Source organism: Lutra lutra, chromosome 8 (assembly GCF_902655055.1).
Source record: "Lutra lutra chromosome 8, mLutLut1.2, whole genome shotgun sequence".
Taxonomy (NCBI): Eukaryota; Metazoa; Chordata; class Mammalia; order Carnivora; family Mustelidae; genus Lutra; species Lutra lutra.
The window spans coordinates 86,508,264-86,531,476 of record NC_062285.1 but is presented as its reverse complement, the minus strand read 5'-3'; the positions used below and the strand labels follow the sequence as shown (position 1 = coordinate 86,531,476).

General features: G+C 40.1%; 2 protein-coding genes across 4 annotated transcripts in view; one reads left to right on the top strand and one right to left on the bottom strand.

Moving 5' to 3' along the window:
• Nucleotides 1-266: 266 nt before the first annotated feature.
• On the bottom strand, nt 267-23,176 carry ERP27 (endoplasmic reticulum protein 27). The gene is made up of 7 exons (XM_047741874.1): nt 22,167-23,176; nt 21,702-21,802; nt 19,862-19,999; nt 6,846-6,962; nt 2,706-2,831; nt 1,380-1,577; nt 267-964 (listed from the first exon to the last, which is right to left on the bottom strand). Exons 1-7 carry the CDS (start codon nt 22,258-22,260, stop codon nt 917-919), a joined length of 822 nt encoding a protein of 273 aa, XP_047597830.1. The 5' UTR covers nt 22,261-23,176; the 3' UTR covers nt 267-916.
• Nucleotides 5,876-23,213, top strand: part of PDE6H (phosphodiesterase 6H) — a 60,556-nt gene continuing 43,218 nt past the window's right edge. Inside the window, exons 1-2 of one of the 3 annotated variants that reach the window (XM_047741878.1) lie at nt 5,876-6,040; nt 7,109-7,231. The gene's annotated coding sequence lies outside the window, so the exon portion shown is untranslated. Of the gene's footprint in view, nt 6,041-6,672; nt 7,232-23,213 lie in introns of all 3 variants that reach the window. The other 2 variants (XM_047741880.1, XM_047741884.1) reach the window with 2 other exon arrangements.

Genomic DNA, 23,213 nt, shown 5'->3' with positions numbered 1-23,213 from the left:
GCACCAAGTGGCCCCTTCCTTACCTAGTCCCCAACATTTGACCTAAGTTGATTCCCAGCTCTCTCACCACATTTATACCAATCCTCACGCAGGATGGTCTCTACCCACCTCCCATCCCACCCACGGAGTTAACAATAATAACACATTAGTGGCTCCTGGCCGGACACTAAACAGTGGGCACCAAAGGGGGAGGTACCTACTGCTTAATTGGGCAGCTGGGTATTTACCAAAGGTTCAGCCTGCAAAGAGATGCCAGTCTTCTCCTATAACATTATTGCTTTTTATTTACTGGGCGATTGTTGATTTACATGAGAGTTAAGAATGCTAAACAAGCATAGGATTTTTTTTACATAGCCTGTTTCTGCTGAGTTTGGAGACTTGGAAACATCATTTGACTCTGGCAAAAAGACAATTCCAGAAAGGTGGTTAAAACCGTCCTTTTGTTCCTGACCCTGAGTTAGAAAGGGACATGTGCTTAGGAAGAGAGTTTTCTACCCGTTACTAACCATAAAAGGACAGAATCTATGATGCGTGTAAGACCTGTGCAGTGTGCAGATTCAATAGGAAGCGACAAATCAGAAAAACCTTCTCCAGAAATGTCTCCCCTTCAAAGAGGTATCACAGGAGTTCTGTTAAAGGTGCCATTCAGTGGTGTGTGCTGCGGCGTATGGGACTACACAGTGTGAATGCGTAGAAGAAGACTGGATGGGTAGTGAGAGAGTGTAGACAATTTAAAAGAAAGGATAAGGAGATAAATGAGATTTTAAGGAAGAAAAAACCCAGAGAGCTGTGTGTGGGTGCATATGTGTGTGTATAAGGCTTGGCGATCCTGTCGTTTCGTGTCTCTGAGGTTCGAGTTGCCTTTTTTTTAATTTCATGTAAATACTTGGTAGTATGAAGAAGTATCAGGGAGAGATCAGAGTTCCACCTTTGGAGTCTTTTCTTCTGATGCCTGATTTTCTCTCTGAAAAACATGATGACACTGTTACTTAGATTTGGAACCCACACTTGGTTTTGAGCTCCGAGATTAGCAAACTGAGCTATTTAATGAACTCCTGGAAGTCCTAAATCCATCCTTAATTTTTATCTCATGAACTCTAGTATATAGGAATTTGGGTTGTTTCCCATTAATAATGTCAACAGAATGGTAAAACCCCAAATTTAGCTCCTTCGAATATGCGAGATGTTTTCAAAGACGCATGTGTAGCTCTGTTCTCATGACTCTACCCTGGCAAGCATCCCGATCCTCACTATCATATATCCCCATGTACTGTTGCTCTTAATCAAAACCAGTAAAGCTCAAAGACTTTTTACTTAACAGGAAATAAGAGGACACAGAGAGGAAAACTCAGCTTGCTGTACCTGAAGTCTCCACTTACCAGCCGTTTCCCTTTGAGGAATCCATCACAAAAGTTTTGCACACGCTCCACAGAAAGTTCTGTAATGGCCAGTGTATCCCACGCCTCATCCAGAGTCTGGTAAATTGCCAAAGCGGGCAGTTGAGACTCCTTTAGTTTGAAAAATGAGATCACCTTCCCATTGGCCTTCACACCACTGTCCACCAGAATAAAAAGAATCTGCAGTTGGAGAGGTTTGAAAGGGGGAAAAAAAAATCTATCTGAGGTCCAGAGGAGAAAGAGACACCTCATAATTGTTGCTGTTTACACTGACTGAACATGTGGTCTGTGCCCTATAATTTAACGAGTTTCTTCTTCTTTAATGAGTTTCTCTGTTTTGGTGTTTTATCCCTTTGATCAGGTTTATTTAATTTTAAGAACACAGAATTGGAAACAGCTTTAGTGATTAGCTAAATATGCAAGTATAGCCTAATGGTTAGAAGCAGATAATACATTTTAAATTTCACTTCTGGGACTCTCTAGCTATGTGACTTTGGCATGTTACTCAGCCTCTCTGAGACTCAGTATTCTCACTGGCAAAACAGGCTTTTGTTGGGGGAAATTAAAGGAGAGGATCCATTTAATATGTCCAGCATGGTTTTCAGCATTTGATAAATGCCTGATAAATGTCAACTATTTAACATAATTAAATCAAATCTTCTACCCAAAATAGAAACCTTTAGAATGTTGTTAGAGGATCATTTACATTCAGAAACACTGAAAACTTCCAGTGTTAGAGAAAGTCACTTGAAAGCCAGCTTATGTTACTACCAGACACTTGTCAACATTGAAAAGTTCCAGTTTAATGAAGTGGCTTTGAGGCGGTTGAAGATTTATTATTTCAGTGATACCAAATAGAGCTGCACAAGGTAGAGAAGGAACAGAACTAAATATTTATTGGATATCTAGTAGACACTGGGTACGTGATAGGTGCTTTACATGAGAAATAAGTCCTGAGTCTAAAACTTTAAGAGGTTGTGGCAAAGAATAAGTACATTGTGACCAATAGGGGATTGTTTATTTTCAGCCTCTATGGATCTCTATTTTTCTCTCCACTTCCTAATGCAGGAAAAAAATGTAGACTTCCCACCAAGGGAAAATATGGTTATATAGGTCTTTAACAGTATAAAATAGACCCTTAATTTTAAATCAGAGTAGTGTGATTCATTATGTCCCCATTCTTACTTTATCTCTTAAGAATACTCACTTTCCTCATTTACCTAATCTCCCTGGACCCATCTCCCCCTTTTCAGTGTCCTCTGTCCTGATACTGAGTACTTAGAAGGGTATCTCCCATCTCAGACTTACCTTTCCCTGGAAGAGCTTGGCTGCCTTCTGGTATCTGTGCAGACTTTCTTCATACTCTGGGGAGGCCTTGTTCATCATCAGTAGAAGATGAATCTGGATCATGCTATTAAATAGACCAATTGCTGTCTGGCAAATTGAGGTGTATTATAGTAGAATGAAAGAGACAAAGAGAAAAAAGAGACACATTAGTAGCAACCCAGTAAATAAGTAGGCAGAAATATGAATGAGAGCTGTCCACCCATAACACAAATGGTAACTGGCCTCCAACTTGGCCATCAGAAGGTCTCAGCCTCTGGCTGTCATGCCACTGTGTAGCTCCCTACTGCTCACGCTGGATAAGGCTGAGCGAATAACCATAGGGATATTGCAGAAACGATGGCGCGTGACTTCCAAGGTTAAGTCATACGTGATGTAGGGGCTTCCGCCTTATTCTGCTTATTCTCTCTTCTATAACTCACTCTGGGGAAAGCCAGTCCCAGTGTGAGAAATCAAGCAGTCTTGCGAAGAGACCCAGACAGCACAATGCTAAGACCTCCCACTGACAGCCAGCTCTAACTTACCAGCCTCCAGAAGCAGATCGCCTAGCTCCTGTCAAACCTGCAGATGACTGCCTCTCTGACCCAGGATGGCAGGAGCCTCAAGATCAGAAGCCCCTAACCTAGCCACTCCCAAATTGCTAACCAACGGAAACTGTGGGAGAGAATCAATTTTTACGTTCTAAGCTGATACATTGGAGGCAATCTGTTATACATCAATGGACAATGAATACACCATGTCCCACTTCGGTTACTTTTATCAGTCCCTCTTCCTGTTCCAAGAGCAGTCACATACACCTTTGAATGCTTATCAAGTGCTGGGCACTTTTTCTGGGTCTTTATATATAACTAATGGAATCCTCAAAGTTTCAGGTTTATCAATGAGGAAATTGAGGCACAAACTCTCCCAGTCACATAAGTGGCAGACTGGGAGTCACACCAGGCAGTCTGGCTCCAGAGTCCAGGCTCTCGACCATCAGGATATGCCTTATGCATATAGCTCATTGCAACACCCCATCTAAACTGACTCCACTGGAAGCCATCTACCTCAAACCTTGGCAAAAAGATAAGCCTTTCAGGAGACTGGAAGCATTGGCCCTTTATTTGCTGATGAGAGAGGGTGATTTCCTGTGAAGTTGTTGGTGATGAAGGGGAGCAGGACAGCTGTACGCCAGGATGAGGAGAGGAGAGAGCGTGAAACAATGGCACTGGCTTGTTCCATGTGTCTCTGTTTTAAACAAATCCCATCCCTCCCCACTTCTCCCTCCTAAATGCAGAAAGTGCTGCTGTAAAACTGGCATGTGTACGGGAAGAGGGAGAGTGCCGAAGATTAATGAACTGTCAAGGCAGAGTTCCAGAATGATGGGAAAGGCAGCAGCTAGGTAGGCTTCTGGAAGCTACACGCTGCTCTGTAGTGATCCAGCTCTATTGGCCAACCTGTAGGCAAGGAGAGTTCAATGAGTTCTTTCCCAAAAGTTTCTCCTGGAGTTCAAAGCCAGTTCTTAGATTTTAAATTTGGGAGACTGGATGTTAAACAGCCATCTCTTGTTTTACTAAGTCCTGCTACTAAAATGTAAGGTATGCATCTGTCCTCCCATGGCAGAGATGGAGGATATTTTTGGGAATTCAAGAAATCAAAGCTAAGGAGTCAAAACGTACAGCTGTCTTAGCAGAAGACATTTAATTTTAATTTAATTTAATTTAAATTTTTAAATTAAATTAAATTGAATTTTTAATCAGAAGTGAGTAATTTAATCTTAATAGACACAGTCTAATTTTTCACCCTGAAACCAAGTATTGAGTGTATGCATTCAAAGTATACAGCTGGGGGTGGGGGTGCCTGGGGGACTCAGTCAGTTGAGTTTTTGACTCTTTGTTTTAACTCACATTGTGATCTCAGGATTGTGAGATCAAGCCCTGCATTGGGCTCCATGATTAGTGCAGTGTCTGCTTAAGACTCTTTCTCTCTCTCTCTGCCCCTGCCCCACCCCCTCCAACCAAATTTATAAATAAATCTTTAAAAAAATAACATAGAGCCAGCTTAATACATGGTCATGAATTCTGCCCCATCGTTGTCACTGTGCAAACCTCTGCATCATCAGCAGGTAAGAAATAGCTATAGTAGTGGGGGCAGGTATCCAAATGAGAAAAATATCATTTTTGGGAAATGAAAAAGTCACAGTAAAAGTTGGACTTGCTTCTCTAAAGAAATTCTTATCTAATTTCTTCTTGATGTGATTTGCCTTCACTACTAATGTGGATTGTAAAAACAGTGTCAGTATTTTGTAAGAGATGAGACAGCCCAGTCTTAAGAGCTCAGGAAGGCCAGTCCTCGCCCCTACCTTCATTTGTGTACAGAACTCCAGGACCCTGGGGCCAGAAACCCAGGAATTCTGACCTCTACAGACATAATCATGAGAAAGATGACAGTCTAGGAGAAAAATTACTGTTTGATTATTGCTGCCAACACCCCTGGGGTGCATGTGTTTGGAATCTTAGCAAAAGTGGAAATGGAGTCACCACTCCATGAAGACAAATGTGGTGTGAGAGGTGGACAGGAATTTAGTCAACAGGAAAAGGGGTGTTTCCTATTGAAGGCTGTGTGGGGCAAAGGAAAAACCACAGGATTCAGTCAGACAAACGAGTCATAAAAAAAAGCAGGGACAAGTGCAAAGGGCTGTGTCTGAAGTTTGAACAGCTAGTCATACGGCCCTGAGGAAGTTAGGCCACTTTTCTGAACCCTGTTTTCTTCTCCTGGAAAATGGAAATAGACAATAGAAACTAATGTGTCAGCTAAACTTCCTGCCTTCCACAGTGCCTTTCCTGCTTACTATGGGATCCCAGACACGTCACTTGGATCTTAAATGTGCTCCTCTATAAAACGGGCATAATCGTTTTCTCTCTCCCACCTCAAGATGGCAACATGAAGATTAAATGAGAAAATGGGTGTGAAATGGCTTTGGGAGTTCTAAAACTCAAGACGTGCATTCTCAAGTCGTGTTAGTAGAGAACATACAGCATTTCTGAACTGAGGAAGTCAGTGGAAATTAATATTCTATCACTTTACTATCTGCCTCAGGGAATGTAAAAGACCGGGCATAGAAGGTACCTGTAGAGGCTGTAGAGCGTTAGAAGAGCAGAAGATGATCAGAACAGACGGATCCTCACCTTCGCCCGGTTTGCATGCAGCGCGCAACACCGGAAGAAGACAAACCTAGAGGGAAAGTCAACCACGGGGAGGGTCTAGGCATGCGCAGGAGGTACCAGGCCGGGAGCTGTCAGTTACTGGTCCACTAGTAGGTAGGGGAAGGTTTTAAAAGTTTTTATAGAATGTTACATTGCTGTGACATCCAAATATGTGATCACTGGGCCTTATTTTTTAATATTTTGTCTATTAATTTACTTTCATTGTATTTTACCAACGTATTGGTCTTGAATGCTTTTGGAAAAACGTGGACCTTCAGCAGAGATTGCGATTTTGTTGAAAAGTGTGTTCTAGAGGATTGCTTGGATGAGTTGCCTTTAGTGAGCCCTCCCAGGCAGCAAAACTCAGAAGTTTTTGAATCCGTCATCTTGACTTTGCATTCTGGCTCTCTTTCTTACTAGTCATCTGATGGGTATTTAAGGGTCCGTCCTCCCTTCCTTTCTTCTATCCTTCCTTCCTTCCTTCCTTCCTTCCTTCCTTCCTTCCTTCCAAAAGACTTATTTGCCTATTTGACAGAGAGAGAGAGAGAAAGCGCATGTGGGAGGGAGAGAGAATCCCAAGCAGACTCCATGCTGAGCTCAGAGCAAGATGGGGGCTCAATCCCATAACCCATGAGATCACAATCTCAGCGGAAACCAAGACCCGGATATCCAACCAAGTGAGGCATCCAGGCATCCCCTGATGGGTATTAAAGTTTTTTAACCCCATTTCTTTCTTTTTTGAATAGGGACAACTCTGTCAAGCATAAAGGGTAGTAGTAAGGATAGCACCATAAACGACAATAATGGCAGTTACTGGTCAAATGATTAGAACTCCTGGAGGAAGGGATCTCTGCTATGGAGACAAGTACCCTCTCTGACACAGGAACTTAAGGGTCTGGAGACAAGTGCTATTGCTTACCACAGGGTTGTACTCTGTCACCAAGTGGAGGCTGTTGATCTCAATGAAACGGCTTAATTTGGTGGCATCAATGCTTTCAATGTCTTTGCTCTCTAAATCCAGTTTTTTGTTATCCACCTGGGTAACACAGAAAGGATAAAATTGTCACTGTTGTTTTTATTCATTCGTTGGTAAATATTTCTGGACCATCTACCACACGTCAGGCACTGACTTAAGGCTCAAAAGTCATAAAGGTACATACGAAATATTCTCTGCTTTCAAAGAACACTGTCCTGTGGGAATCAAAGAAGTGAACAGAAATGTCATCACAGGGGAATTGCAGGCCCATATATCACCTACAGGAAGAGAAGAAAACTTCCAGGAAGAAGCAACTCTTGAAAAGTCAGGTGAGTGAGGATGGGGAGAGAATAGTAAATTAAAAAACAGTATTTGCAAAAGGCAGAAAGATGTGAGCTGCCATGTTCTGGAAGCTGCAGTTAGTTTGCTGTGACTGTAACAGTAGATGTTAAGTGTGAGTAGGAGAGAGACAAGGTTAGTGGGGTAGGCTGGGGTAAACTTCCGGCCTTGAAGCTGAGGTAAATAGATTAAAGTCTAACCGGAAGGCAAGAGGATCCGCTTGCATAATCAGATTTTATGTATGTATGCATAGAGGTATGTATGCATGTATCCTTTTAATATGAAATAATACACACATATAGAAAAAAACACAAAATGGAAAATATAAAAAAATCAGGTTGTAAAAATCATTATAGGGCAAACAATGTGGGACCACCACTTGGGTAAAGAAATAGAATATTGCCAGAATCCCTGAGGCCCTCTGTCTTCCCTTCTAAACCATAATCTGCTCTCTCTCTCTCTTTTTTTGCCAAACATGACCATTTCTTGACTTTTATGGGAACCATTTTCAATCCTCCCCTTATAGCTTTGCCACTTAAAGATGCATCTTTTGATCCTATGGTTCAGTTTTTTTTATTAAAATTTATGTAAGTGGAGACAAACAGTGTGTTTTTGGTATGTGTACCTCATTTCTTTGTTTAACATTTTGTTTAGGAGTCATCTGTCTGTCTGCATGCATCTGAAATTCGTTCATTTTCCTTACTATTTAATGTTCCATTGTATAAATATGCAATATTTATTTATTCATTTACTACTGATGGATATTTAGGCTGTTTTCAGTTTCTGATTATTGAAATAATGCTTCAGTGAACACTCTTGTTCATGGTAAATATCTGTTGACCATACACTTTGGACTGGGATTTTTGATTAGAGGGCATTCGTATTTTCAACTAACCAAAAATGCCAAACTGTTTTCTCAAGTAGATAATGATTTATGCTTGCATCTGTATTGCTTGAAAGCTCCCATGGCTCCACAACCTTGCCAACATTTGCTATAATCAGCTTTTCTAATTGTATTCATTTTGGTCAATATGGGGTGGTGTCTTATTGTGTGTGTGTTTTTTAAAGATTTTATTTATTTATTTGAGAGAGAGAGAGCAAGCAAGAGAAAGCAAGCATGAGTGGGGAGAAGGGGCAGAAACAGAGGGAGAAGCAGACTCCTGACTGAGCAGGGGCTCAGGGGCTCGATTCCAGGACCCTTGGGATCATGACCTGAGCCAAAAGCAGACACTTAACTGACTGAGCCACTCAGGTGTCTCTTATTGTGGTTTTAATTGTATTTCCCTGGGTAACCACTTGTATATTCTCTTTTATGAAGTGTCTATACAAATCACTTGCCTATTTTTTCTATTTAGTGTCTCTCTTTTTCTTGCTGGTTTGAAGATTTTTTAAAAAATATATTTTATATACGGCCCTTTGTTACTTCTATATTGCATTATCTTTCCTCACTGGGAATTTATGTTATTGCTCAGAAACAGAAGGTAGTTTCAATGTAGTTGAAGCTATCAATCACTTCCCTTATAGCTGGTGTGTGTTTTTGTTTTGTTTTATTTAAAAATCTTAGACTACACCAGGGTCATGAATATATTCTTATATTTTCTCTTAGAAACATTACTATTTTATCTTTCACAATGGATAGGCAATCCACCTGGAACTCATTTTTCTCACTATAAAATGGATGCTTAGAGCCTTGATTTTATCATCTTCCTTTTCTAAACTATACATTAAAATCTACACATTTCCCCCTTACAGGGCTATAAATGCATCCATTAATTTTATGTGTAGATTTCTTATCATTCAGTTCAAAATGTTTTTCAATTCCTATTCTTACTTCTCTAAACTATTGGCTATTTAGAAGTATGTTTCTTAATTTAATCTTGTTATTAATTTCTACATTTTATTTATATAGTTTGCAACTTCTTTATATGTTATACATGTCCTTAAAATTATGTATATTCTGCAGCTTTCAAATACACTATTCTGTATATACTAGCAGCTCACTTGGTTAATTTTGTAATCCGAATTATTCTGTATTCTTACTGATATGTTTAGCTAGTTTATTCTATCAAGAGAGTAGTATTAAAATCTCCCATTTTGATTGTGAATTTAACCATTTAAAAAAAATAATTCTGTCAGTTTCTGCTTACATATTCTCAGGCCATGTATTAGATGAATGCAAATTTAGAATTGTTACATCTTCTGGCCAAACTGAAATATATGTTTCATTATAAAACATCGTTCTTTATCTCTTGTTGCCTAAAAGACTACTTTGTCTGACATTATTATGTTAAATCAGCTTTCTTTTGGAAGTATTTGCATGGGATAGCTCTATTCTTTCACTTTTTTTTTTTTTATTTAGGTAGGAATTTATTTTTTTAAAAATTTTTATTTAAATTCTAGTTAGTCAATATACGGTGTAATATTGGATATCAGAAGTAGAATTTAGTGATTCATCATTTACATTTAATACCCCAGGGCTCATCACAAATGCCCTTCTTAATCCCAATCATCCATTTAGCCCATCTCCCACCTATGTCCCTCCATCAACCCTCAGTTTGTTCTCTATCATTAAAAGTCTCATATGGTTTGTTTCTCTCTCTCCCCCCACCTCCCCTTCCCATATGTTCATCTGTCTTGTTTCTTACATTCCACATATGAGTGAAATTATATGGTATTGTCTTTCTCTGACTGACTTATTTCACTTAGTATAATACACTTTGGCTCCAACCACATCATTGCAAATGGCAAGATTTCAGTCTTTTTGATGACTGAGTAATAGCACATTGTGATATATATATACATATATACCACCTCTTCTTTACCCATTTATCAGTCCATGGACACTTGGGCTCACTCCATAGTTTGGCTATTGTTGATAATGTTGCTACAGACACTGAAATGCATGTACCCCTTTGAGTCTGTACTTTTGCATCTTTTGTGTAAATACCTAGTAGTGCGATTGCTGGATCATAGGGTTTATCCCTTTATTTTTAAGCTAACCTAGATATTTTAAATGTGTTCCTGTGTTTAAAAATGATCTGTCCTTTGTAAAAAGTGCAGAGTTGTATTTTTTAATCCAGTCTTCTTTGCCTTTTGATTGCATTGTATTTATATACTCACTCATACATTTAATTCCATCAGCATTTCCTATTGGTTCTGCCTGTTCCAAATCCCACTTTCTTTCATTTCTGGACTACTTTGAATTGATTGAGCACTTTATATTATTCCTTCTTTTCCTCTGTTGGCTTAGAAGATACACATGCCAGAGTCACTCTCGAGGTTCACCAGCATACAGTATATAACATGCGTTCTTTAGGTATCCGAATCTAACTTTAACTGGCAATTTTGTCTCCTTTTGGACAATGCAGACATTAGAACATTCTAATACAGGTTTCCTCCTTCCAGCTCCATTCCCTGATTCCACACTGAAGACTTACTGGTGATTATTATTGCACATTTTAATTCTAAATCTCACAAGATGTTATTATTATTGTTATATAGTCAGTATATATTTGCACTCACACACATTCTTATATTTCAGTTTCTCGTCACTTCTTTCTGCACTTTTGAGCTTCCATCGGGGATGTTTTGCCCTCTGCCCAGAGAATGACTTTTAGTATGAGTAAGATCTGTTGGGTGGCATAGTTTTTCAGTTTGGTTGCTTAAAATATTATCATTCCAGCTTTATTTTTGAAGGCTATTTTTGCTGGAGGTAGAATTCTAAGTTGACAGTTACTTTCTTTCAGTTTTTGCAAGATATAATTCTTTATATGTAGCATTCCTTTCTTTCCACCGAGAAGTTATCTGTGAAATTTAGTATTACCCTTTGAGATTACTCTCAGGGCAATTTCTTCTCTGATTTCAAATTTTTCTCTTTTTCTTTGACTTTCAGCTATTATACTATAGCATGGTTAAGGGTAGATTGTATGATACATGTATAATTATGTATGTGTAGAGGTATATGTGTGTCTGCATATATGCATGTATGCATGGGTATTTATAATTTATATATTCATATATGGTCATCTTAATCCAATTTCAGGGACTGAGATGATTTAAATCCATTGCAGACCTTGCAAGAGCTGATTTACTTATGGTACATCCTTATCCTTAGGGTACTGCTCTCTAGGGTCCAAAGTGAGGCAAAGGGTGTTTTACCAAATCTACCTCCTACTTCATTTCTGGGCTCTGGATTTCACTATTTACTTTTCTGGCTCTTTGAAGATCTCAAAAAATTAATAAATGTCTTAGCCTCTTCATTGCTTCAAGAATTGGTAGGAAAAGCCCCCCAGACAAAAAACAGTCCCAATGCAGGACTTTCTTTTTGGGTTTTCATCTTTTCTAAATCTTACTCTAGACATTTCTCTCTCTTTTGCTAGTTCTCCAAACCCACCCGCCCTCCTTTGCCACTTGCCTGGCTTTTAAAATAAATTGGTTTTGGTGGAAGGGTTACCTAGTTACCTAGTCCATTATCCCATATTTGCATTTTAGAGCTACCTTTCCACCATATTCAGATATATTAAAACATAGGACTTCATATTGTCCATCATTGTTCCAGAGTTTTCCATTCCCCTCCTCCAATCGACTCAGGCCCATAAAGGCACAAGATAATGCTTTTATCACCCATAGCAACTATGCCTACAAATGTTAGCTCCTGAATGGTTCTGTTGCCTAAAATAGTTTGAGATCACTGGGCTACCAACACTTGGACATCTCAACCCCTTTCCCTTAGATCTGCTATCTAGTATAGGTCCTACCCAATCTGATCTTCCCTTAGAACCATCCTTTTGGCCCCAAGATACTTTCTCCCAGTCTACCCAGCAAAGTCAGAGGTAAGTCTCATTATAGTTTATGCAGGAGGGAATCCAGGCATAGATAAATTGAAATCACTAAATTGTAGGAATCTGATATTGTTCATTATTGTCATTCCCAAGATGATTCCCATTGCCTATTTTTCTCTTCTTTTGTTCAAGGTGGTCTCCCACCAGGTTAGTTAAAAGCAATATGCACCTTTAAGAAGCCCAGTGCACTCTATGGTTAACAATACTAATTCTTGATATACCCAGTCATTCTCTTAAAATACATTTGTAAATGAATTATTTGAGAGGGGAGAAGGTCAAAGGGAGAAGCAGACTCCCCAAGAAGCTGGGAGTCCTATGCGGGACTTGATCCTGGGACTCTGGGATCATGACTGGAGCTGAAGGCAGTTATTTAACCAACTGAGCTACCCAGGCACCCCCACTCAAATAGCAATTTTATCACTTTATTTTGGGACACCTGTCAGTTAAGCCTCTGCCTTTGGGTCGGGTCATTGTCCCAGAGTTCAGAGATGGAGTCCCCCATCAGGCTCCCTACTCAGGGGGAAGTCTGCTTTTCCCTCTTCCTCTGCCCCTCACCCTGCTCGTACTCTCTTTCTCTCACTCTCTCTCAAATAAATAAATAAAATCTTAAAAAAGAGTAATTACTTTATGACTGTTCTTCTCAATTCAAAGTTATAAAACAAATAAATGTTGAGGTGCAAAAAATGTATTTCAAAATAAGAATTTTGAAAAAAAATCATCAAAATCATGGGATATTTTAAAATGTGAACTCCTGGGGTGCCTGGATGGCTCAGTGGGTTAAGCCTCTGCCTCGGGCTCAGGTCATCATCTCAGGGTCCTGGGATAGAGCCCAGCATGGAGCCTGCTTCCCCCCCCCGCTCTGCTTGCCTACTTGTGATCTCTCTCTCTCTCTCTGCCAAATAAATAAAATCTTAAACAAAATGTGAACTCCCTTCGTATATTTAATTGTTTTAATATTCACAAAGTTCTGAGTAGAAGGCTTGGGGCAGAAATTGCAAATAAGAGAAAAGTCTTCTTGTGTGGTCTTTGCCCAACCCCTCCCTTCCCATCCTCCTCTTCAAGTCAGTAAGAGTCAGGAGAGAAAGAGAATGAGCAGTCTCTTTGCTGCTGCTTTGCCAGCTGGCATGTCTCCTTCACACTTAAGGTTTTGCTAATTGCAAACATCAAAATCATCATTATTATAATCCCAGCCGGAGCCTTTTTAATATTTCATGTGTCTAAATATTTCCTGATTATTTGTCTAGGAACTTGCAGGCCTAGTGGCTGCGTCTCAGCTAACCGAGCTGTGCTGTGGCCAGGAGCCCCTCCCTCTCTGCTCTTTTCCAGGCAGTCCCTCACCATTTCCCAGAACAGGGAGAACAGGAAGTGCCCGCTGCTCCAGGTGTTTCTGGACTTCAGGAATGCAGTATATTGGAGGCCAAGGATGTTAAGGGGTGATAACATTCTCTAAGTAGCGAAGAGTTTTAATAAAAACCAGTCTTCTGAAGTCTCTCCAGTTTGTAGTGCTTCTTGTAATGAAACATGGCGGATTAGTTCACCATGTCTTAAACTAATAAACTCTGGAACATTCATGTGTAGGGTTCCTGGAAACAACATTTGAACAGGAAATCTCCCTTCTGTAAAGGGAATTATTTGTATAATGCACTGGACAGAAAATCTGACCCTGAAACCAAGAGCTGGGGAAAAATTTTTTTTACATATTTATCCAGTTTTTGGAAAGAATTTTACTTGAGATATCATATTCTTTCTCTCCCCAAGAAAAGAGGCACCAGAAGAAAAACAGAAAAAGTATACCAGAGGGGTTGCCACCTTAAAATATAATTTTGAATCTTCCCAAGAGTATTTGAAGTGGGCTATTTTAAATGTTTTAGACACTGTATCATTACAACAGATTAGTTTTTCCTGTTCATTGGTACTTCAGCAATATTCCTCTGAATTCCTATGTATTTCTCTAATTAAGAACCCAGTTTTTCATAAAATGTATTAAAGTCATCTTAGTTTACACCACAGTTATAATATTATATGTCTTGAATAGCACTGAGAAATCATTTGTGAGACAAATACCCTCATGTTCCTGGGTTTGTTTTTACAAACTGCTTAGCTCACCATATATTTGGTAATACATATACTTGAGAAAAAATACTTAATAATTTGATAGATATCACTTCTTACATTTATTAGCTTATTTTTATGCACTAGTTCCTTTTGATTCTCTTTGTTGGCAAGGTGCATTTCTTATAATAGGAATCCAGCACATAACTGTCCAAGGAATGAAAGAATGCCTTCACTGTGTTTCCATTACTATCCCACTGGGTCAAAGTTAGGCTAATTATATTTCTTAAAATAGAGGTGATTGAGGAAACCCAAAGCAGGATAAACATTCAAATAATATCTGAGATTCCATTTTAGAACAGGCTCATGGTTTATTCAACCCAGGATTACATCTCCATTAAGGCAACAATGAGGGTGCTGTCAGGGTAGAGGGTCTGCCTGCAGTCACACTCACAAAAGACAAGCTGTCATACACACCAAACAGGTTGTCATACACAACTTATTATTGTTTCATTGACTTAAATTCTTTCTGATCCCATTTATATAGTTGGCCCGCACTATTTCTGGAGGGTGATGTGTTCCACCAATATAGCATTTGCTGGCTTCGTATTGCTCTAACATTTCTTTCTTTCTTTTTTTTTTTTAAGTTTTTATTTATTTATTTGACAGAGAGGGATCACAAGTAGGCAGAGAGGCAGGCAGAGAGAGAGGGGCAAGCAGGATCCCCACCAAGCGGAGAGCCCAATGTGGGGCTCAATCCCAGGACTCTCAGATCACGACCTGAGCTGAAGGCAGAGGCTCAACCCACTGAGCCACCCAGGCGCCCCGGCTCTAACAGTTCAAAACATCCAGTCATGTCAACTCATTACAGTCTTACTGTTTTTCCACTTATTGTGATTCCAGCTTATCTCTAAATATGTTCTTACAATTGAAAATTCTCGGGGCACCTGGGTGGCTCAGTGGGTTAAAGCCTCTGCCTTCAGCTCAGGTCATGATCCCAGGGTCCTGGGATCGAGCCCCACATCAGGCTCTCTGCTCAGCAGGGAGCCTGCTTCTCCCTCTTTCTCTGCCTGCCTTTCTGCCTACTGTGATCTCTGTCTGTCAATTAAATAAATAAAATCTTAAAAAAAAAGAGAAAATTCTCTGTCTACATCCTGAGATTTCTTTGCCAAAATATGTAATGTCCAGATTAAATCCTGAGAAATAACCCTAGGGTTTAAGTAGTTCCAGGGGAGATAGAGAAATGGTTTAGGAGAAGGTTTAAATAAATAGGCTGGAGAATGAGCCTGATAGAATCTAGGAGTAAAAAGAAAGATTTTTGTCAGGCTTAAGTACTTCAGAAAGTCACTACAGTATCATAGAAATGGCATGTTTTGGAGACAGCAAAGCTGGGTATGAATCAGACGTCGGTTTATTCCATAGTTGTGAGAATACAGAATACGGATCTTTAGTGTCCTTACTGATAATGCAGGAATAATAATAATTATTTCATTGGATTCTTCTGAGAATTAAATGATAGAACACTGAAAAACCTAGCACAGTGCTATCATAAGTTAGGCACTAAAAACAAAGTAACAGGGAGCCTGGGTGACTCAGTGGGTTAAAGCCTCTGCCTTCTGCTCAGGTCATGATCCCAGGGTCCTGGGATCGGGCTCTCTGCTCAGCAGGGAGCCTGCTTCCCCCTCTCTCTCTGCCTGCCTCTCTGCCTACTTGTGATCTCTGTCTGTCAAATAAATAAATAAAATCTTAAAAATTTTTTTTTAAAAACAAAGAAACAAAACATACAGAAGGGACTGTACATTTAAGATGAAGATACTCGCAACAGGCTCACATTTCTCAATTTAAAAAATAGTTTTGGTTGATGTTCCTTGAAAAAAAGAAAAGAAAAAGAAAAAGTCATCCGAAACTCCTAAATAATAATTCTGTTAGAATACGGACTAAAGTTTTGAAAGTGTAAACTGAGAAAGATACGTTTATCTAAAAGCTGGCATGGCATAGGTTGAACCTCTCCCAGACCAAGCCAAGGGAATAGGGCAGGAGCCAGTGTGTTTGGTTTTGGTATGGTACATCAATGATCTCATCCACAGGGTTCCCAGGAGTTCATTCAGAGTAGGTTCGACACTAGTGGTAAACAAAAAACTGTTGCTAAAGACCTGTAACAGCCCTGGGAAGTCATCAACAGGCCTTTATAAAGAATACACTGAAAGTCAGGCTAATGCACCCATTAGAGATCGAAAAGCCGGTAGAGACATTGGAAGCAACCATACTGGTTTCTCTTCCCCACTTGTGTATCTTGGTAGCATGAAGACTTCTTTATTTATTCATTTAAATTTTTTAATTAAAAAATTTTTTTTAGTACTAAGACTTTTGTATCAGGCCTTTGTGAGATTTATAAACAACAAACTGGGAAAAGAAGAACTTGTGGACATGTAGCTGATTAGCATTTTCCTATGGAAGGTTTACTCCCAGGGGTTCAGCAGTCACATGAAAGGCATTAGTCTAACCTTCCATACCTGCCTTACCAAAGCTTTTCACCAAAGAGCTTGGTTTAATCCTATTTCACAATGGTGGAAAGAACAACCTGCAGCTACCGTCCAGGTGGGCAAAGGATTAGGGACTCAGATGGACTTTGGGAGGTGACTCAGTTTCTCAAGCCTTCTGAGTGTCTATATGACCAGAGGCATATTGTGGAGCTTTGGAATATGAATGTGAGTAAGTCGTGGTCCCTGCCCTTGGATAGCTCATGGTCTAATGTCACTGTTAGGTGAGACAGACACGGAGAAACGTAACATGCTCTATAAAGTGGTAAATGTAAATAGAGATACGGAAATATAGAGGCATAGGTAGGCTGATTTGAAGATTCCACAGAAGCTTCGTGAAGGATGCAATGCCTCAGCTGACTCACCGGGATCTGAGGAGTTTGCCGCTGGAAGCTAAGTGACTCGGGTGGTGGCATTCAGGGTGGTGGCATGCTACGCAGGGGCCTGTGTGAAGTCATGGAATTGTATCATCACACTCTGGTAGGGTAAAACCAACCACGGGATGTGCTAGAAAAGGGACTAGAGAAGCAGGTAGTGGCCAGGTCATAAAAGACTATATGTACCATTAAATATCTTGGCTTTATTCTGTAAGAAATGGAGAATATTGAAGAGTTTTTAGGAAGGGAGTGTTGTGATCCACTTTGCATTTTAAATACATCTTTGTGATACCAATCTAGAAATTGGATACGAAGTAGCAAAGGGAGATAATTAAGAAGCTATTGAAATGGTTTATGCCAAAGATGCTAGGAGCCTAAAGAGGAATGAAGTAGAAAGAGTGAAGGGGAATATAGTTTCAATTAGATTTGAGGTACAGCTGGCAAAAATTAAACCAAATGAACATAGCCATTCAATAAAAGTATTTTAAAGGAAAGAGCGTAACTCAGGTGCAGATGATAAATTCAGTTTTGAACATGTTAGGGCTGTAACGCTGAAAGAAAATATCCCAAATAGTTATATACAGCAAGCATTTGAATCATGAGAGAGGTTCCAGTCTAGAGATAAAACATTTCAGATCCTCAGCAGACACATAATAGTCAAACAAAAAGAATTGTATTACCTAAGGAAAATACATTCATTCATTCATTGATTCACTCAACAAACAATGGTCACCTGTTGCATGACCGACACTTTTTTAAGGTTGTCATTGAAGTAGTAAACAAAATAGTTCGGGCTTCTATGGAACACGAATTCTATAATCCAGACTGGGGAGAGCACTGGGGTTAGGAAGCAGTGTACATGGAGGCAGAGGTCTCAAGGAGACTAAGAAAAGAAGAATACCAGAAGTAGGCTCCTAGGAGTTAAGGAAAGAAAGAATGTTAGAGAGTCAACAATGTCAAATATGGCAGAGACGTTTACCTAGATAAGACTTAAAGTGTTCATTGGGTTTGGAAATATAGAGACCATGCTGACCTGGAACAAAGCAGTTTTAATGGAGTGTGGGGCATAGATCAGATAGCAGGGTATTTAAGAGCTTGAAGAAAATTGGAGGCACTGAATATAAAATACATTTAAAAGAGATTTGGATGAGAATTGAAATATATAAGATGGAAGCTAGAAGGGAAAGGACTGTACAGAGATCTTGATAACTTTATCTTTTGTCCCAATTTTGCATTTCCAGTAGATTATATACATCTTTATCTTAATATTCCACCAATAATACACATTTTACAACTAACTAATGCCCTATTTTTGTATATGCTCTCACTATTCCTACATACTCTGGCTTTAAACTTTGCCTCCTATCCAGAAATTTCATGTTTAACCATTAGAAGGACCTGCCTTCTTTTTTTTTTTTTACACTTTCTTTTTTTAAATTTTTTAAAAATTATTTTATTTATTTATTTTATTTTATTTTTATAAATTAAATAAATATAAATAAAATAAATAAAAATTATTTATTTATTTGAGAGAGAGAGAGAGTATGTGAGCATGCTTGTGCATTCATGAGCAGGAGGGAGGAGGAAGAAGAGGAAGGAGGAGGGAATAAAGGGAGGAGAAGGAGGAGGGGAGGGAGTAGGGACAGAGCGGGAGGGAGAAGCTGACTTCCCACTGAGCAGGAAGCCTGATGTGGGACTTGATCCCAGGAACCCAGGAACCCGAGATCATTACCTGAGGCTAAGGCAGGAGCTTAACCAACTAAGCCACCCAGGTCCTCCTTTTCTTCACTTTCTTTTGTCCCCACTCTACTGCAGACCCCCTCTGCTCCAACCTTTAGTACATGGTTGATTTTGTCAACCTAACAAAAGTCCTCTCTACTCTTGTGTTTTTGCTTAACAATCCATCCTAGCCATCACTGCCAAAATCATCTTGGTAAAACACATTCCTGTTCATGTTACTCCCGGATCTAAAGGCTTTAAAGGCTTTACAGTGCCAACCAAGTTAAATGTAAACCCACTAACCTGGTATTCACATTTCTCTATAATATGGTTTTAATCAAACTTCTTATATTTATTTTCTCTAAACACTTACCCTGAGATCCAGTCAAACTGGCTTGATCACTGTTTCCTAAGTTTGATGTTATTCCCACCTTGGACACGAATTCTCCTCTATTTTGTCCAAATTTTATCTTTCCTTTAAATCCCAGTTCAGTTTTCTCCTTCATCATTTTTATTTTTTGCCAGAATCCCTACATTTCATTTATCCTTTTAACGACTTTGCATTGTAGATACTTGTAAACTATGTTTACATTCTCAACTATATTTTAAGACATATGAGAACAGAGAACATATTTAACATGTTTTATTTTCAGTATCTTGCAGAGGGCACAGTGGTTGTTCAATACATGTTTGGTAAATGTATGTGAACTCCCAAGGATATAAAAATATAAAATTTTGGATCTCAAGATGACCTTAGAGATGACACGGTCAAACTATTTTATTTTACAGATGAAGGAATTGAAGCTAAAAAATGTCAAGTGACTTGTGCAAGTCACTTGGCTGGTCAGTGACAAAACCATGTTGCAATCCTACCCCTTGACAATCAGTCTAGTCCTCCTTCCACCTCATGACAGCACCTGTTTGGGAAACTTCAGTGGAGCCGCCATTTTTGTCATTGTTGTCCCTGACTCCTTGGTCCCTGGCACCCTCATTAGTGTTAAAGGCAAAGAGCCCTTTCTAGGCTCACAAGTTCATGAATCCATAACCTAAGGAAAAACAGGAAGAAGCCTCCAGCAGCCCACCCAACTTACCATGCGAAAGAGGGAAATGGTGTTCCCGGTGATGTTGTAGTGGGCCAGAACTTCAGAATCGGTGCTGATTCCAAAGGACACGTCTTGGAAGTTTTGCACCATACTATGGAATAGGGACACTGCTGGTATTTCTAAATCCTAAGAACAAGAAGAAAAAAAAAAAACCCACAGGGATTATGTTGGAGAGGAGAGAAATAGAGAATAAATGTGCTCACTCTTATTAAAAAAAAAAAAATCATAGACTTGATTTCGTATCAGGTGAAACAGCACTTACCTCCAAGACTGCAGGCTCAATTCACAGTGGGATTGTTGAATTTCCCAGGCTGAGTGGGCTAATAGGTAGCTACAAAACTATAGCTCAGCTTGAAACTCCTGTCTGGCCTTATCATAAAGCTTGTAGTTTATTAGCAGAGAGGGACCCACAAATCATACAGGCCTGCAGAGTTTTCCTACATTGTCATTGACCACCCGAGGAGGCAAAAGTTTTGGAAACAATTTGTGGAGGAAAGAAGAAATGCAAAAATAGAAATAGGTGCTGTCAAAGGGCCAAAAAGGGGGGAAAAAAGCATAAAGGAAATTAAAATGGAAGCCTAGAAGTTTTATTAACAAAGGTTTGTGTGGGATGTGGAAGAATGGTCATCTTTCCCTGCATTAAGCCTGAGATAGTGCCCATGAAGATACTGTTCCTGTGTTGTTCCAACTCTAGAAAGGCCTGCAGGAGGGAGCAGGGAAGCCACATCTGAGTAAGGATTCCAGCCCTTCCATGACAAGCTGGCATCATTTTCCCTGCTGTCAGAGGACCTTTGCCCAGAGCAGCTCCAGGCAATGAACAGGAGGGAGAATATCCTTTCCTGACATCTTTATGGCCTTAAGGAGGGGAAGTGCAAAAAAGAAGACACTGACTAGCCTTGCCTCTGGGGTCAAGCAGAGGGAGTTGGTATCTTGCTCCTTGGAGATGGTGTATGGAGTTCATTCGAGGCTATGAACAAGTGCTAATCTAGCCCCCCGCTTTTAATTCTCGTTAGCATGGAATTACTCATGGATCAAATGACCAATGGCATCTGGTGGCTGCTTAAGTTATTGCAAATTCCTCCACTCCCACTTTCATTGCCTTCCCGAGGGTGGCTGTTGCGGTCTCCAGCTCGGATTTCTCATTGCTAAGAAATGGGCTCCCCACCTTCCTCCCCACCTGCATGTCATTGCAGCCATTTCCGGTCGTGTACCCAGAATTGCCAGGGTGATGGCGTGTTGTAACTAATTAATGGAAATGGATAAGAAGGTCTGCAATAAGAGCAGGGGCTTGATCAATGAGAATAACCAGATGTTACCTTCAAAGCAAGATAAAAATGCCGGAGTGATGCCCTTTCATGTATGGCTGCTTTCATTAGCCAGGCAGCCAATCTGGAAGATGGTGGCTAACGACTTCAATATTCAAAAGGTCATCCTTTCTCAACATTTCAGAACAAACAGAGAGATAGAAGGATGAGGGACTCCCTATTTGGTAAGGTTTTAGACAGAGATTAACCATTGGCTACTGTGTGGCCTGATGATAGAAGCTGGATTTACTCTGATTCCTGCCTCAGCAGTCCCGATACAGGATTTAAGATTCAGAGCACTCCTATAATGAGGAGCCTCAGAACTCCTGAAGCAAGTATGAGAAAGACATAATTCAGAGGCGGGGAATGTCTTGAAATTGAGAGGTCTTGATTGAGAGGTACAGACTCTGTACCCCTTGACTTCTAGTGCAGGATCATCTGGCCAGCAGGTGACTGTTATGGCTGCTCTGGGCCAGGAAGCTCCTGGTTCTTTATGGGAACAGAAACAGGGTATCTGGACAAACCTGGAAGAAACCAATGATGGCCACCTCAGCAGCAGCAATGAATTCCATGGTTGCTGGGACATCTGTGAGTGACACGGGTTTCTGAGAAGCAGCAGAACCATCTAGAGAGGGAAGAGAGAGAGAAGCAGAAGGTGTGGGAGAGGAGGAGTTCTAAGTGCTGAGGGCATCTCTACTTTTTCTCTCTATACCAAGGCCAAAAAGATGACGGTCTCTAGGGGCACTGCCATTATCCCAAAGCCTTATTGTTTTACTAACATATGGAGGGTGACCCCACCTTATGGTTTCTCTCTGAAGGACAACTCTAGATTTCTTTTTTCTCCACTGGGCAACACAGATCTTTATCCATTTTCCATTTCCTAGAAATGTTCTTTGTTTGGAGCAAAAGGACCCAGGGCACTCCCATGTTCCCTTCCCTTCCCCTAACAACATTTTCACCATATGGTCACCCAAGTGCTTTTCTTTTACCTGATGATTCCTGAACGTCTGCAGCAACTTCTGGGGACAGTCGCCATGTGAAAAGAAATAATAGAAATAGGAGTCTGGGTTGGTCAGCTTCCATTGTTCTTTTCCTGCTCCTTCTTCAAGCCTGGGACTTTGTCTTTTGGGAGACCAACTCAGGGCAGCCCACTCCTGGTAATTGGCTGTGGTGTTAGTGCTCTGGGAACTGTGCAGCTGGCTCTATGGGAACCTTCAACTTTTGAGATAAAAGACCAAGTTCTGTGACAGGATCTCAGAACATAACCAACCAGAAGAAAGTGGAGTCTGTTCATACGGATTTAAAAAAAAAAAAAAAAATATTTGCAGGCATTGATCTAAGCACTAGGGATACAAAGGTAAGTATGATCCAATCCAGCCTTTCCCAGCTTAGACTGTTAGTGTGAGAGATGGACAAGTGGATCATTTAAATATAAAACAAGATGTGACTGAAAAATTGAGAAACCCATAGGATACTATGAGAATACAGACTTAAGGACATTTAGGACAGTGGTGGGGTTTAGTGAAGGTTTTCTTCCTACAGCGGATGTGTAAGCAAAGTCCTCTATAAATAGGCTGTTGTCAGACAACAAAGGTGGACTGAGAGTTTTGTATAAAGAGCCAAAAACGGAGATGAAAACGTAATGTGTGAGAGAATTATTAGTAATTGAATTTAGGCCAGATTGTAAGGGGCATTATATAATAAGTATAGGACCTTATTCTTTAGGTGATGGGATTATGCTGAAAAATCATAAGCAGTAAAAAGGTGGTGTCTGATTTGGCTCACAGGTGCCCTTGGATATCCAAGATGGGATTTCCGTAGGCCTTGGGTTACAGAGGTCTCAAGCTCGGGAGAAAGTTCCATGTTGAACTATTACAAGGTGAAATAACTCAAGATTTCTACTACTCATATTCTGAATATCCGCTGCTCATCGCACTGGAACAGGGAGACCAAACTGTTCCCAGTGATGTAAATACCTTTTCTCCTGTGTCCAGCCCACATGCCCTCTGAGGAAACTCACAAAGGTAAACAATTTA

Bases quoted from the DNA above. Each gene is read 5' to 3' on its own strand.
- ERP27 (XM_047741874.1), bottom strand. From the start codon at position 22,260: ATGGAAGCTGACCAACCCAGACTCCTATTTCTATTATTTCTTTTCACA. The intron at 20,000-21,701 runs GTTTGTCCAGAT...TCTTGTTCTTAG, and splicing joins CCATCATTGGTTTCTTCCAG to GATTTAGAAATACCAGCAGT. The intron at 965-1,379 runs GTAAGTGGAGAC...CATGTTTTTCAG, and splicing joins TCCTCAAAGGGAAACGGCTG to AGAGAAAATCAGGCATCAGA.